Below are 17525 nucleotides of genomic sequence, written 5' to 3' on the forward strand. Positions count from 1 at the left end.
AAGAATGGTATTCATTTCACCAGTAAACGGGGAAATTTACATTTTATAAACCATTCCATATCAAAACGCAGACACTCACTCTCAAACGTACAGTCACACTTTGTAAAAATCATTTTGATTACAAACATACATCTCCCTGGCACTGAAAAGCTGGAACTTTAATCTCCATCTTACTGTCGCTCATCATTTATCAAGATTAAAACACCACTTCAAACAAACTATTGCAAGTTCCGGTTCTTAAAATAGAAGAATAATGACTTGCTCATTGTATGTATAAATATTTCATACAGCACTACCCCGTGAGAAGCTAATAGCATTTTCCTCACACCAGTATCTTTCACCTTAACTCATTATCTTGCTGATGGTAAAACAATCTGAGGCAGGGTTACAACTTTCTGATTACTGGACTGCATTCTAGTCAACTTGCTAATTAGCATTGGAAACTTCTAGAGATAATAGCTAACAGCTAACAGACTTGTTGGAATATTATTGACTTAAGAACATGTGTAAAATACATCAGCTTAATATTCTTTCATTAAGATTTAAAATAGAAGAGAAATACATTCTGAGTTTTTCCAAGTACTCAGATGGTGTTCATGTATTTTGTAATGTTCAGAACTATTTTTGTGGATGCAGTAGGACTTTGGGGCAAGTATAAAGTGGAGATGTGACGGTACAAAAGCTGAGGTCAATGTGTTCTGTGAAAGTACACAATTTGGCCAGGAGTGAGAAGCGATAGGTTTTAGGTAAACATCTGGCAATTGGAAATGGGGTTGGTTCCAGAACCTAGAGTCATTGAGGTTTACAGTATGGAAACATGCCCTTTGTCCATGTTACCCAGTTTTTATCACTAAGTTAGTCCCCACAATTGCCCCTGTTTGTCCCATATCCCTCTATACCCATCTTACCCATGTAACTGTCTAAATGCTTTCTAAAAGTTGTACCCGCCTCTGGCAGCTTGTTCCAGAAACTCTCCATCCTCTGTATGGATGAAATAGTCCCTCCGGATCCTTTAGTATCTCTCCTCTCCCGGATCCCATCAGCAAGTCCACTGGATTTTTAAAGCTGCAACCAACCTCAGGGAGAGGGTCACCCAATCAGCAGCTGAAGCGGGGGAATAATGATATAAGAATGGAGAGCAGGAATAGGCCACAGGGCCCATCGAGCCTGCTCCACTGTGATTATGGCTGAACTCCAGGCGCTGGAGTGTGGCTATTAGGGGATTTTCACAGTAACTTCACTGCAGTGTCAATGTAAGCCTACTTGTCTCACTAATAAAGAAACTTTAAACTCCACTTTCTTGTCTGCTCCCCACACCCCTCGATTCCCCGAGACACCAAAGCTCTGTCTCCTTTAGCCTCAGATGTATTCCATAATGGAGGATCCACAACTGCCAGGGGTTGAGAATTTGAAAGAGTGACAACCATTGAAATTCCTCCACATCCCAGTCCTAAATGATCATCCCTTATCCAGAGATTATTCCTCCCTATTTCCAGGTTTCCCAGCCTGAGGGAACAATCTCTCAGTGTCTGGCCTATCGAGCCCCTTCACCACCTCCAATCTGAGTCTCTCACTTCCTGGATATGGGCTGCGATATTCCGGCTGTGTTGTGTCTGATACAGATCCAGCTAATCCGGGAAGATACAGGCGGACCTAAAGACGGGTTTTTTGGTTTACGATCTTCCCGGTTCCTTTCTGCTGTTGCAAACTGGATCTCACTGAGAAAGGATGACAGGCTGATTAGCAGGAGATTGACTTGATTTCAATCTCATTAGTGAGTTTGGCACACAATCAACTCCCCCCTCTCCCACCCACCACCCCTCCCACTTCCTGGAATGCTTCCAACCACCCCTCCCCCCCCTCCAGTGGGAAGACACATGGGCGCAAATCCTGATTGGCCCCAGGAAGTGTGGGCCATTGCAAGAGCAAGCAAGAAGGTGAGTACATGCTTAGCACTAACTTCCGGGGGGCAAATGGGCACATTAGCAGCTGCCATGGTGTGGGGGTCTTTAAGGATGCAGAGGCTTGGGCTGGGCAGGCGGTCCTGGGGTTGGGGATCAGGTGGTAAATATTCTCAGCTGATGTGGTTTGCAAAAGAGGAAGTGACAGCAAAGGCTGTCAGTCAGGGTTAGACTCTGTGCACATTGCGGTCAGGATTAATGGGGCACTTTGAGGTGCAGTCAACCATGATGGTAAATCAAAATAGATATCCATTGATCTGACAGCTGATTCTTTTACAAGGCACTGCACCTTGAAATTGTTACAGATCAAAGGCTTCAAGTGTAATGGAGAGAGTTTCAATGATTTCTGTTTGCTGGGAAGCCTCAGCAACTTCAAATCAAAGCTGTGTGCATACATTGAGGCTGAGTGTACTGCTGAGTGGGACCCTCTCCACTACCCCCCTCAACCCCACCCCACCACCCACTCTCCCCCCCCAATCACCTCCACACACATAGATGAAATTGACATCTCCTCTCAGTCAGAGGACTTGAAGGGGGTCTGCTCTCACCTGCAGCTTCTGACAGAAAGGAAACTCTCTGCTGCAGAATAGAGTGCTTCAATGATTTTAACTCCCACCAGGTGAGGATGAGTATGAAAACTCACCCGCTGCAGACCCCCCTGGGAGGAGGCTGGGGTGGGGGAGGGGGGGGTTGTAAATTAGGAGGGCTATTTGACTTGGGTTACAAGCCTACCAATTATATTGAAATGTGTGATTTTGAATGTACATCTGTGAGGGAACCCCATGGGGTCTGGCAGCGCGGCCTGGGAGGGTCACAGTGGGTTGGGCGCCTGGCGAAAACCCACTTTTCCCACCAACTGCCAATTCTCCGAGCCATCGTGATTCACGATCGAGGTTAGCGGGACCCAGAGAATAACCAGCCCCCCCCCCTCGCCCCCCGCTCCCCCCCCCCCCCCAACACACCTCCTCCCTCCCCGCCCCACCCCCACCCCATCTGTCACTTTGCCTGAAAGACATGCTGATTGGCCATGCTAAATTCTCCCTCCCGAACAGGCGCCAGAGTGTGGCGGCTAGGGAAATTTCACAGTAATTTCATTGCAGTGTTAATGTAAGCCTTACTTGTGTCTAATAAGTAAACTTTTGTTGCCAATTCGCTTAATCTATCTGTATCTCTTTGCAGCATGTAACGGAATGCCATTTGGAAATTCGGAACACTCTGTCGACTGATTCCCCCGCTCTGATAAAAGATCAGTCAGAGAGCCAAAGTGCTGACACTGCCTCTTTCTCTCTCCACAGATGGTGCCAGACCTGCTGAGTGTTTCCAGCTTGTTTTGATTCCAGATTTCCAGCATCCCCAGTATATTGCTCTTGTATTCCGAGAGCTCTGCAGCTGCTAAATATGAATCAAATTCTGGAATGTAATGGCCAAAGCGAACATCAAGAGTTTTCTTTCACCATGTGCATATCCATTTAAGCTAAGGGGACAATGCTTCAGCCAGATTAATCATGAGAAAGAGCTTTTACAGTGCGTGTTCGTACTTGGATCCCTTTAACCACTCTTGAGGTTTTGTATATCTTTGGTCATTTTATTATACAGCTACTAGAAAAACAAAAAAAGAGATTTAAATGCATTAAGATTTGAATAACCCAGTGATAAGGGGTTGTGAGGGTTTATGTTCTTTGGAAGTTTGAGCTTTTAACTCCCGTTGGCATCATTTTGTCCCACAAACGAAGAATGGGAACCACACCTACAATTCACCCTGCCACTATTTATCACCATTAACCCACCGGAATAAATCAAGTCCCACACTTGGGAGACTGTTTACAAAACTTTCTCAGCTGAAGGCAAACCAGAAAGATAATTCTGGGACTTGACATTACAAGATTCTGGCTGGGAGTCACAGCCAATTGTTAGACCACCAGCATTGAAATGCTTGACTACAATATTGGTGCCAATGTAATTAGTTTGAGATATTTTGACCAAAGGTTTGGGATTTGAACTGTTCTCTGCTTCAGCTATTTTGCACGGTTGAACAGTGGCGGATCTTAAGATGTGTTAGAGCTAAGGTTCAGTGAAGTAAAGTGGGCAGTCGTTCAACACCCCATAACAAGACAATCCCAAAGGTCTGCCATTATTATTTTAAGTGGTACAACTCCATGTTCCATCAGATTATTTTTTGGAATCCTTTAGCTCCGATTATCAGAAATTTGCCAGAATTGAAACTTGAAGAACAGTGGGTTTCTCACAGCTAAAGGTTTTGTGCAAATTTGTTGGACATGTTTCATTCTGAAGATGCAAAGCACCGCATTGATAACAATTATTTCTCAAACAGAGAAAGGCAGACTCTGGGAAATACCAATCATTATAAGTTTAAGTTTATTTATTAGTGTCACAAGTAGGCTTCCATTAACACTGCAATGAAGTTACTGTGAAAATCCCCTAGTCATCACATTCCAGTGCCTGTTTGGGTACATTGAGGGAGAATTTAATATTGCAGCTAGGGCGGCACTGCTGTCTCAGCGCCAGGGACGCAGGTTCAATTCCAGCCTCGGGTTAACTGTCTGTGTGGAGTTTGTACATTCTCCCAGTGTCTGCATGGGTTTCCTCCGGGTGCTCCGGTTTCCTCCTACACTCCAAACATGTGTGGGTTAGGTGGATTGGTCACACTAAATTGACCCCAGTGTTAGGAGATTAGCAGGATAAGTATGTGGGGTACGGGAATAGGACCTGGGTGGGAATTGTGGTTGGTGCAGACTTGATGGGCTGAATGGCCTCTCTCTGCACTGTAGCGATTCTATGAAAGCATGTCTTTTTGAACTGTGGGAGGAAACCAGAGCACCCGGAGGAAACCCATGCAGCCATGGGGAGAATGTGCAGACTCCACACAAACAGTGACCCAAGCTGGGAGTCGAATCCAGGTCCTTGGCGCTGAGGTGGCATCACTGTGCCACCGTGCCGCACTTATTAATAACGATGAAAGATTCTGAACAGTTTCTCCACAGGAAGTGCTGAGAATTACGTTATTCAATGACAAAATAAACCTTAAATTGAGAAATATCCAACAAATCATTTGAAAAGTCTTGACGAGCTTTGTGAAATAGATCTCCAACCTGCACGTCCTGAGATCACTTAACAAAGAGAAACATCCTAAGGCACTTCACAGAGGAACAGACACTGAGCCAGAGGAGAAATTAGATGGGGCAACCATAAGATTGGTTAAAGATGCTTGTTTGAAAGGGAATTTTAGTATAGGTGGAGAGGCAGAGGAGTTGAGATGAAATTCCCCAGTGTTATGTCTAGGCAGCTGAAAGCCAAGCTTTCGATGCAAGTTTGGTCTTTGCAGTTTGCATCAACCAACCAACTCACATCCAAGAGGGACCAGCAGATGGCACTCTTAGAACATAAGCATAAAGGATCAAACTTCAAAAAGCCACAGAGATCTTCCTTAAAGGACACCACAACCTCAAATTAAAGACTCCTCTTACCCAACACCGCTGGCAATGGGGTATCACAGTCCCCTCTCCCCCTGCCCCACCGCAATGCAGGTTTCTCCCCCACCCATACTGTCGCAATGCAGGCACAACCCCCACCATCCACATCATGGGACGCCTCCAGTCAGATTCCCCAATGGCCTCACCCCTGCCCAGCCGTTTCCTCCAGCTGCTCCTGTTCCCTCCCACAGTCCAAAGATGTGCGGGTTAGGTGGATTGGTCACGCCATATCACCCCTTAGTGCCAGGGGGACAAGCTAGGGTAAGTGCATGGCATTATGGGGATAGGACCTGGGTGGGATTGTGGTCAGTACAGACTCAGTGAGCCAAATGGCCTCCTTCTGCACTGTAGGGTTTTATGATTCTATGATTTTCACCATGCAACCCACCACCTGTTTCGTGGTAGTGGAGGTGGCCTACCAATGGCCAATTTGTGGGATCTTCTGGCCCTATCATTGTCAATAGGGTTTCCTGTGGAATACATCCCTTGCTTCAGGAAATCCGGGATAACGGTGCACTCTTTGTGGGACTGGAAGATCCCGCTGGCACGAATAGCTGGATGTTCCGGCCTGTATCTCTGTTCCCTCAGTGTTGGAATATCAATATCCTGGAACTCCCTTTCTAACAGCACTGTGGATGTACCTACACCAAATGGACTGCAGCAGTTCAAGAAGGCAGGTCACCATTGCCTTCTCCAGGGCAATTAGGGATGGATAATAGATGATGATCTTGCCACTGACACCACACACAGGCGAGGAAAAACAGCCCTCTATTGGGTAGAGTTATTATAACTATTATCAATTATAGATAATTGATAACAATTAGTAGCTGAATCAGAACTTACCTTCATGCAGGCAGTATATGGGAATGTGTGGTGTATAGCTAACAATTCACACCAGGTGTATATACTATATTGGTGACCTCTCACACAAAATATCGCACTGAGACCATGTAATTTAGGGTGAGATTATTAAAGAAATCTACAGATAAAACTAACACTACTTAAATTTTGTTAAATCTGTTTTCAAGACAAGTAATTTCACTTTGGAAACACATCAAATTCAAGCTCACCAGATTGATCGAGACATTTAGATTCGCCTAATCAGATAAGAAGCTAAAACAAGACCAAAAATTGGCCATATTTACACTGAGCCCGCATTGGACAGGAAGAAATTACATTTACATAGCACCTTTTACAACCCGCTGAACATCCCAGGGAACTTTACAGCCAATGAGTTACTTCTGTCACTGTTTTAAAATGATAAACATAACACCTCTGGATATAAATTCCCAAGTCAGAAGTCTCACAACAGGTTAAAATCCAACAGGTTTATTTGGTAGCACAAGCCACTAGCTTTCGGAGCGCTGTCCCTTCATCAGGTGAGTGGGATTTCAGTTCACAAACAGGACATATAAAGACTCAAACTCAATGTCCACACACATGAGGACGGCCTCAACCGGGATCTTGGGTTTATGTCACACTATCTGTAACCCCCACGACTTGCCTGGGCTTGCAAAATCTCACTAACTGTCCTGTCTGGAGACAATACACATCTCTTTAACCTGTGCTTAACCCTCTCTCCACTCACATTGTCTGTACCTTTAAGACTTGAGACTTGATTACCTGTAAAGACTCGCATTCCAACCATTGAGTTTGTGTCTTTATATGTCCTGTTTGTGAACAGAACTCCCACTCACCTGATGAAGGAGCAGCGCTCCAGAAGCTAGTGGCTTTTGCTACCAAATAAACTTGTTGGACTTTAACCTGGTGTTGAGAGACTTCTTACTGTATCTCTCCTATGGCCAAAGAGGAATTAAGCATTTGCATCAAAACCCATGTAATCTCCTCCCTTGTCTCCCACAGCAGTCTGGGATACAACTCGGCTGGACCTGGGGATTTGTCCACTTTTAAGCCTGCCAGAACCTCCAATTCCTCCTCACTCGGTATATCAAACTGGTAAAAAACCCTCACAGGTCCTCTCCCCAATTCTGTATCTAAATGCTCCTTCTCCTGAGTGAATTGATTTGATTTATTATTGTCACATGTACTAACATACAGTGAAAAGTATTGTTTCTTGTGCGCTATACAGACAAAACATACTGTTCATAGACAAGGAGAGAGTGCAGAACATAGTGTGACAGGTCATAGCTAGGGTATAGAGAAAGATCAACTTAATACAAGGTAGGTCCATTTAAAAGTCTGATGGTAGCAGGGAAGAAACTGTTCTTGAGTCGGTTGGTACGTGACCTCAGACTTTTGTATCTTTTTCCTGATGGAAGAAGGTGGAAGAGAGAATGTCCAGGGGGTGGGTGGGGTCTTTGATGATGCTGGCTGCTTTGCCAAGGCAGTGGGAATGTGTAGACAGAGTCAGTGGATGGGAGGTAGGGAGATAGATGTGAAGTACTCATTCAACACCCTCCAGGCACCCACCCACAGACTGCCCCTTTGATCCTTAATGGGCTCTATCCTTTCCCTGGTTATCCTCTTCTTTGGGATTCTCCCTAATCCTCCCCTCAGTGCTTCATTATGCCTCTTCATTATGAGAGCTGTGTTGTTTAAAGGCTAGCAATGGTCCAGTATCAGTCAGAGCTATACTGAAAGGTTACATGGAAGCTTATATCATTCTTAGCATATTCAATCTGAGATAAATCTCCCAGTGAACCCAAATCTTTACAACTGACAGACAGAACTGATGAAAATGGCAGATTTCCAATTTGATTTGTGAAAGCTGTGTCTGAGCCTATGGCAGCTCCTGGACATGTAGGCCATTCACAGATCAGCGCACATACTATAAAATGTACCTTTTCTCCTTTATCACCTCTGCGACCTGCTTCACCTGGTTCTCCCTGTATGTGGGGGGGTGGGGACAAGATATGAAAGTTGAAATGAAGAACAAAAGGAGGCTGATCAAAAAGCAGCCAAATTCTGATGTTTAGTGACAGGCGAGACAATTCTATTTGAATTGTTAGATCTGGATAGTGGACACCCGATTGCAGCAATGAAAATTCACTGATACAAAAGAAAGCACCTGGAAAATGCACAGCGGCTCACGCAGTGACAGGAGAATTCTCCCCTTCCACACCCCATTCCTGCCCTAACCCCATCCTCACAACCACCCATAACCCTGACCCCACTGCCGCCCCCTGTCCATACCCTCCTGCTGCCCCCCTGCCCAAACCCTCCTGCTGCCCCCCTGCCCAAACCCTCCTGCTGCCCCCCTGCCCATACCCTCCTGCTGCCCCCCTGTCCATACCCTCCTGCTGCCCCCCTGTCCATACCCTCCTGCTGCCCCCCTGTCCATACCCTCCTGCTGCCCCCCTGTCCATACCCTCCTGCTGCCCCCCTGTCCATACCCTCCTGCTGCCCCCCTGTCCATACTCTCCTGCTGCCCCCCTGTCCATACCCTCCTGCTGCCCCCCTGTCCATACCCTCCTGCTGCCCCCCTGTCCATACCCTCCTGCTGTCCCCCTGCCCATACCCTCCTGCTGCCCCCCTGCCCATACCCTCATGCTGACTCACTCGCATACTCTCCCACAGCTTTGGAGAGGGTACAGAAAAGATTTACCAGGATGTTGCCTGGTATGGAGCTATGAGGAGAGGTTGGAGAAACTTGGTTTGTTCTCACTGGAGCAACAGAGGTTGACGGGAGACCTGATAGAAGTCTACAAGATTATGAGGGGCATGGACAGAGTGGATAGTCAGAAGCTTTTTCCTAGGGTGGAATAATCAATTACTAAGGGGCACTGGTTTAAGGTGCGAGGGGCAAGGTTTAAAGGAGATAAACAAAGAACAAAGAACAACCCAGCACGGGAAACAGGCCCTTTGGCCCAACGAGCCCACGCCCCCATTTCAACAAAGCCTTTTCCTACACCTACCCTGCCCCGTGTATATGTGAATGATACCCCTAATGTAGCCAGATTCAGGGGAGAATAGTGTAGGGTCAATTTGATACACCAATCAGCCTAAGAGCACATCTTTGGGGTGTGGGAGGAAACCGGAGCGCCCGGAGGAAACCCACGCAACCACAGGGAGAATGCGCAAACTCCCACAGACACTGGCCCAAATCCATGTATCTGCACAGCTAGCAGTGATAGTCACTGAGCTGTTGTGGTGTACGAGGCAGATTTTTTACAGAGCGGTGGGTACCTGGAACTCTTTGCCTGGGGAGGTAGTGGAAGCGGATACGATAGCGAGTTTTAAGAGGCATCTTGACAAATAAATGAATAGGATGGGAATAGTGGGATATGGTCCCCAGAAGGGTAGGGGGTTTTAGTTAAGTCAGGCAGCATGGTCAGTGCAGGCTTGGAGGGCCGAATGGCCTGTTCCTGTGCTGTAATTTTCTTTGTTATTTGTTCTTTGTTTGCAGACCATCCTGTACGCTCTCCCACATACCCACCCACATACCCTCCCGCACACCCTCCCGCATCCCCCCAGAAGGTAATGAGCTATTTCTCAATCATTGGAAGTGAAATTTGGGTATCAATGATTTTCCATCCAGGCAGCAAGTTAGAATTTGACGAAGGAAATGCTGCAATTTGTTTTGGAAATGTGACTGGTTTCTGTTAGTTACTGCCTCTCACGCTGTGTAATTGCAGCCTTCAATGTTTTGCACCTTAGCAAACACTGCGGCTTTGGTCAGAGGACTCGACTTTCAAAGCTGGTGTTCCAAAACAGATCCTTTCCACTGAGGAAATCATTTCAAATCAAAATGCAGCCAATCCCTCTTGGTTCTCAGTTTCCTTCATTCGAGTTATTGGTTAACTTGAATTGAAACTTGGCAACAGAAGCTCCCCAGTTATTAAATCCGCCTGTCACTGGATAAAGTATTCCTTTTCTAAATTAAAGACTATCACACCAACATTGCAAAAGCAGGGTCAAGGGGGAAATCCAGCCAAAAAAACACAGTAATTGCAAACACAGTGAGGGGACTTTCTCCATCCCGCCCATCACGGGAATTGTAGCGAGAAGGACAGGACCGTGCAGAGGATGACACCAGGCAGGAAGTTCCTATCTTGGGGCAAGCGGGAAAATCCTCTCTCATGCGTGGATTACAGTATTAGTGCAATGGTCTGTAGAGAAAGTATTTGGGGACAGTACTTGTGAATTTTATTGTGCATTCCATGCGTATTAAAACGTGGAAATGTAACACTTACTGAACAATAAATCCTCTCTTTTTTAACTTGAATATGAAATTAATTCATCTGATCGCGATTGGTGGAAAGATTAATTGATTAGTAGCTTAAGCAGAGTGTGAACAGACAGATTAAGGCAGATTCAGGGTGAAAGGACAGGAATGGCTTTATTTGATTACCTTCTGTCCGATGTCCCCCCGGTCTCCCTGTGAACAGAAATGGGAAAAGTAGAAGCAAGGCAGTGAAAAGTCACCACATAGAACGCAGACAGGAGCAGGAAAGAGAATGAGGTCGGCTAATGTTTCATGTACAAGTTAGAATGAAGCATCCTCCAAACTGCTGAGATAACATTCACACACATAGACCGAGAACTGACGCTGTAACTGAACCAGCTTGAAAGTTCCAAGAATTTAACATCTTTAAAATAAAAATAACATAAAGACTGTTATTGCTTCATTCAGTGAAAACAGAATCATTTTGATGAGGATGTGACTCATCAGACTTGACAATGATTCACCCTTTGTTCAGAGGTTTGTAATGTTCTATGTTTTATTTTCTATTAAAAAATGATATAGTGCTTCCCAATAATAATGGGTAATTCATTGGACGAAATTTTACAGCCTCACTCACCCCAAAACTGTAAAATCCCACCCAAGGTCAACAGACCTTTCCGGGTTCTGCCCCTCACCCGCTCCGATTCATGTAGCGGGCGGGACAGGAAAATTCCAGCCATTGTAAATAATTTGGAAAGTCCGACTAACAGAAAGCACAGGCCATTCCTCCACTTTTACCTTTCGCCCTACAGATCCAGGCAGGCCAGCTGGACCAGGAAGACCGAGTTCACCAACCTCTCCCTGAGAGAAAGAAGAGAAAAGTAAAGAGAGAGAAGACTGAGGAACATAATTGACAAGGGAAGGGGAAGGTAGAGGATATAACTTGACAGAAAAGGCATGGAGAATTCTAGAATGGAGAAGACTGAGCAGTGATTTAATAGAGATCTTTATCATTCTGAAAGTTTTTAATAGGATTGACACGGAGAAGCCACTTTCACTTGTAATAGAGACCAGAAGGAGGAAACCTCAATTGAAAACAGTCACTAACAAACCCAATTCAGTAAAAACCTCTTCCCTGAGAGAGTGACGAGAATACTGCCACAGAGATTGATTGATGTAAATATCACAGGCCAGCTTAAAGAGAAGCTACATAAGCACGAGGGAAAACTAAATGACACAGGATTGAAAAATGAATGGCGGGAGAAGCAAAGACTCGTTGGGCCGAATGGCCTGTTATTGTGCAATAAATCCTATGTAATTCTATCCAATTCCAGCAGTTTCATGTGTGTGTGAAAGCTGATATGTCTGTAAATATCTCCAATCCAGAGTTCAGAGTATTTACATTCCAGTTATAACCATGTTCCTTCTGCTGCTGGAGTCATTTAGCTGTCATTTGACAGAATTAACAAACACTCGGAAATTATCATAACGCAGAAACAGTATGTATTATTTAATCCCATTAATACAAATTGCTTCTGGGTGTGAACCAGTCAATACAAATGAACCTGTTTTTTCTGGTTTGATTCAGTTCTACAATGTAATACCCATAAAAAATAGCCATTTTTGTAATAATGGGATTAGAGAATTGGAGAGAGTTTTCTAAAGAACATGATACTCTGCTGATTACAGAACGGAAAGTAAAAACGTAAAAGGGCACTGGTATATCTGCTTTATTCAGTGGTAATCCCACTACAAATTAAACAAATTAGCTCCACACTGACTGGGTTTCATGCTTGGCACGCTAAGGTTACTGACTAATTTTATTGTAACTAACAGCAGCCTGTCACAGAGCTCTGACAGACTGCAGACACCAGGCACACCACAGGTCCATAAATAAAAAGTAAGTATAGAGTGTTGTTACTCTCAAATGCTAGTTTTAAGTATTAATTACATAGTAGTTACAGCACAGAAATGGGCCATTTGGCCCAAGTAGTGAATTCTGGGGTTAATGGGGTGCCACGGTGGCACAGTGGTTAACACTGCTGCCTCACAGGGCCGGGGACCCGGGTTCAATTCCAGCCTCAGGTCACTGTCTGTGTGGAGTTTGCACATTCTCCCCGTGTCTGTGTGGGTTTCCTCCAGTTTCCTCCCATAGTCCAAGATGTGATTGGCCATGCTGAATTGCCCTTTAGTATCAGGGGGATTATCTAGGGTAAATACATGGGGCTATGGGGGATAGGGCCTGGGTGGGACTGTGTTGTTACAGGTTCAGTTGTCTGAATGGCCTCTTTCTGCACTGCGCCACTGTGGCACCCCCATTAACCCCAGAATTCACTACTTGGGCCAAATGGCCCATTTCTGTACTGTAACTACAATGTAATTAATACTTTAAATTATTTTATAGAGTTCTATGAAATAATGAGGGGCATAGACAAGGTAGATAGTCAAATATTTTTTCCTGAAGGTCGGGCTGTTTAAAACTAGAGGGCATAGGTTTAAGGTGAGAGGGGAGAGATAAAGAAGAGTCCAGAGGGGCAATTTTTTCACACAGTGGGTGGGGAGTGACTGGAACGAGCTGCCAGAGGCAGTAGTAGAGGTGGGTACAATTTTGTCTTTTAAAAAGTATTTAGACAGTTACATGGGTATGATGGATATAGAGGGATATGGGACAAATGTGGGCAACTGAGACTAGCTTCGGGGTTTAAAAAAAAGGTTTAAAAAATAAAGGGCAGCATGGACAAGTTGGGCCAAAGGGCCTGTTTCCATGCTGTAAACCTCTATGAGTCTATGAAAGAGATACACAAGTCTGAGGTCACGTACCAACTGACTGAAGAACAGCTTCTTCCCTGCTGCTGTCAGACTTTTGAATGGACCTATCTTGCATTAAGTTGATCTTTCTCTCCACCTTAACTATGACTGTAACACTACATTCTGCACTCTCTCGTTTCCTTCTCTATGAACGATATGCTTTGACTGTATAGCACGCAAGAAACAATACTTTTCACTGTATGCTAGTACATGTAACAATAATAAATCAAATCAAAAAACTGTGTGGAAATTGTTTCCCAGATGAGGCAATCATGTCAACATGAACCATGCCATTCATCTGATACTTGAAGATATCCTTACAAATAGTAAACTTACGTTGTAATTAGTGCAGGAAGATTGGGAATATTCTTGCAGTGGAATTCTGGACAGCACCACATCTAATCTCAGTTTTTAAACCAGGTATGTAATTCCCCATACGGCAAGCAGTAAAATTAAATCTATTTGGCGATGCACAATAAAGATTTCAGGTCCAGGTTTTCCAGCTGGATATTTTACTTGGGGGAAGATGGATGCTCAGAGTTATTGACTGTGTCAGAACATGTATAAACACTTCTCTTCCTGATTGTGAGGTCAGATATTCATCATCTGAGGTTTATTCCCCAATGCATTAAGCAGTGCTTTACAGACTGTTTATTTAGAATTGAAATGATCATCTCAACCAGCCAAGTGTCCAATGACACTGCATGAGGGTAATTTCATAGATTCGATTAGACCAATCCAAATGTTTCCAGTTAAAACAAACCTTTGCTGAGAGAGGGTGGGAGATCTATTTCTATCCAGGAGCATGGGTGGAACTCTGGATCTGCTAAGATTTTACATTGTGTAGACTGGACATTCAAATTGTTGCAAAAACTTCATAGAATCCCTACAGTGTAGGGCCATTTGGCCCATCGAGACTGCGCGAACCCTCTACAGAGCATCCCACCCAGGCCCTATCCCCGTAACCCCACATATTTACTCTGGGGGTTGGGGGGTGAGGTGCTTTCTGTGCCAGAAACTTGGCAACAAGATTCACAAACTTGCTGTCTCAATTTACTTTGAATATGCGATGCCGAAACAGACCATTTGACCGTGCCCAGTCTATGCTGCTACATATTTTTCATACCAGTCTCCATCTAACCTCATCTTGCAAGCGGAACCAGCAGGCAAGTTATTGTGATCTTAACCTAATCACGACATAGAACAATGACTTAGTGATATTATCGCTAGATTATTAATCCAGAAACTCAACTAATGTTCTGGGGACTCGGGTTTGAATCCCACCACAGCAGATAGTGGAATTTGAATTCAATAAAAAAAATCTGGAATTAAGAATCTACTGATGACTGTGAAACCATTGTCGATTGTCAGAAAAGCCCATCTGGTTCACTAATGTCCTTTAGAGAAGGAAATCTACCATCCTTACCCGGTCTGGCCTACATGTGACTCCAGAGACACAGCAATGTGGTTGACTCTCAACTGCCCCCCAAGGGCAACTAAGGATGGGCAATAAATGTTGGCCCAGCCAGTGAATGAATAAAAAAAAAATGCAACTCTCCATGGATCACACTGGCATTTACTCAATTACTGTCTGGAAAAGTCTCAATGACTTGAATTTCCTTCATGAGTGTGATATATTTGCTCTCGTTCATTTCTATAATGTTTCTGTCTTACCTGAAGCAAGTTGATTTTGTAATTCCTGTAAGAATGGAACATCATTGTACATTAAGATATTGTCTGTCTGTTTACCTGAAGTAAATGATTTAAGATTTAATAAGGGACTTTCTCTCGGCAAGGCTATCAAAAATCAAGTGAATTTACTCCGGATTTTGTTTTGAGATTTTCCAACCGGCCTTTAATCCACCCTGGGGACTCCATCGAGTAAATTCTAAACTACAGAATTGGTTGCCCAAAGGAAAATAGGTTATATTCAGCACTCAGCTATAGGAATTAAGTGTTAACAAGTTAACAAATACAAAAAGGCCTTAGAAATTGGATTTGACACACTGAGACTGATTCCCATAGGGATCCACACTCTTATCTTCCTCTCCCTCCTCCAGCTCCTCTCTCTCCCTGTGGACTTCCTTTAGTCAGTGTTTTAAACTCAACATTTTCAAATACCAACTTCTCTATAAGGCAGATTTCAAAAGTTGGTCACAATCTGGGAAGCTCATACTCTATAACAATAAATAGTTTTATTCTACCATAAATAATAATAGGTTTCCAAGTACTTCTGATTTGATTCAGCCTTTGACCTGTGCAGAGGATTTTCTCATTCATTTGTGACCTTCACTGACAAGGCCAGCATTACTGCCCATCCCTAATTGCCCTTGAACTGAATATCTCGCTAGGTCATTTCAGAGGGCGGTTGAGAGTCAAACACATTGCTGTGGCTCTGGAGTTACATGTAGGCCAGACCAGGTAAGGACGGCAGATTTCCTTCCCTAAAGGATATGAGTGAACCAGATGGGATTTTCTGACAATCGACAATGGTTTCATGGTCATCAGTAGATTCTTAATGCCAGATATTTTTAAAAAATGTTTTGCTCCAAGTTACAAAAACAGTGCTCAGAATGGACCTGGCAAACCCAAATCCATTCCATGCTCCAAAAACCAAATTCAAAATCCAATCCAAGTTCCCACCAGAGAGACAAACAAGACCCAAGCTGGCAAAGTGAGGCATCTTGGACCTAATCGGATATTTTTTAATTGAATTAAAATTTTACCATCTGCTGTGGCCAGGTTCAAACCCGGATTCTTAATTTCAGACAGCACGTTGCGAAGCAGCAGAATGACATTTCATAGAATCCCAGCTCTGCAGAAGGCCATTCGGCCCATCGAGCCTGCACCGACAACAATCCCACCCAGGCCCTATCCCTGTAACCCTACACATTTACCCTAACTACTCCCTCTGACACTAAGGGGCAATTTAGCATGGCCAATCCACCTAACCTGCACATCTTTGGACTGAGGGAGGAAACTGGAACAACCGGAGGAAACCCACGCAGACATGGGGAGAATGTGCAAACTGCAAACAGACAGCGATCCGAGGCCGGAATTGAACTCGGGTCACTGGTGCTGTGAGGCAGCAGTACTAACCACTGTGCCACCCGAATTGTATATCTTAACACCTCTCCCCTCAGGCCCGATCAACACCCGCAACAAAACAGCACCCCCAGTTGTTCATCAAGTCTCTTAATGTTGTGATGGTCCATTTAAAGAGCAGCTTGATAACACGTCTGGTGTTTAACATTTCTGAACTTTTCAAAGGATTAAATGTTGAAAACCCTGATCCTTAACAAAGCTTATCCTCAATATCAGAATTTACACAAATTCCAAGCAGGAATGATCCAAACACCTCAGGTGGAAGAGCGGCCGATAAGAGTCAGCCGAGTTACAGCTTCTTCAGTAACATAATGGACGGAGGCAGCACTGAAACGTTATTAATAGCAGCATTCGAGTTGGATTGCTTTCCAGTTCTGTTTACAATAAATTGTAATAAAATAATTCTACAATTAAATATGAAAGAGCTGGCGCATTGTAAGTGGTTTATTCATGGTCTGGGAATAGCAACGGCTGATATTATCAACAACATTCCCAGACGGACTGTTTTCTTGGACCATATCACCGCAGGAACAACTGGATACTGTAAAAACCCTGAACTTGCTCCATTTTAAAAACATGCAATCCCTTTAAGGAAACTAAATATACTTTCTAATTAAATGGATATCCCCTTTCTAAAGGAATCTGAGAAAACCACTGACTACAGTGTACAGTCAGCAAACATAATCGCAAACCATTTGCATGTCAGCAGCACAGTGGGTGTACCTACACCACATGGATTGCAGCAGGGATGGGCAATAAATGCTGGCATAACCAGCGACACCCACATCCCATGAAAGAACTTTTTTTAAAACACCTAATTAAAGTTCTTTTTACAAGATTCAAATTTAACACTGAAGCACTTTGATCATGTGCACCGTGCTGTAGCTTCATCCATTAACCACTTCATCATTATAGATATTTCACATAAAACATCTGGAAGTGGGGTGGCGTGGTGGCACGTGGTTAGCACTGCTGCCACACAGTGCCAGTGAACTGGGTTCAATTCCAGCCTTGGGTGACTGGGTGGAGTTTGCA

The 17525-nt window shown here is 44.2% G+C and overlaps 1 protein-coding gene across 1 annotated transcript in view; it reads right to left on the reverse strand.

The window, feature by feature from the left end:
- Nucleotides 1-17525, reverse strand: part of col13a1 (collagen, type XIII, alpha 1) — a 92062-nt gene that overhangs the window by 52477 nt on the left and 22060 nt on the right. Inside the window, exons 9-11 of the mRNA XM_080215649.1 lie at nt 11376-11438; nt 10764-10790; nt 8254-8298 (exon numbers count right to left, since the gene is read on the reverse strand). Coding sequence (XP_080071775.1) covers nt 8254-8298; nt 10764-10790; nt 11376-11438 — 135 coding nt within the window. The remainder of the gene's footprint in view (nt 1-8253; nt 8299-10763; nt 10791-11375; nt 11439-17525) is intronic.

This window comes from Carcharhinus amblyrhynchos, chromosome 31, assembly GCF_965287045.1.
Source record: "Carcharhinus amblyrhynchos chromosome 31, sCarAmb.v2.hapA, whole genome shotgun sequence".
NCBI lineage: Eukaryota > Metazoa > Chordata > Chondrichthyes > Carcharhiniformes > Carcharhinidae > Carcharhinus > Carcharhinus amblyrhynchos.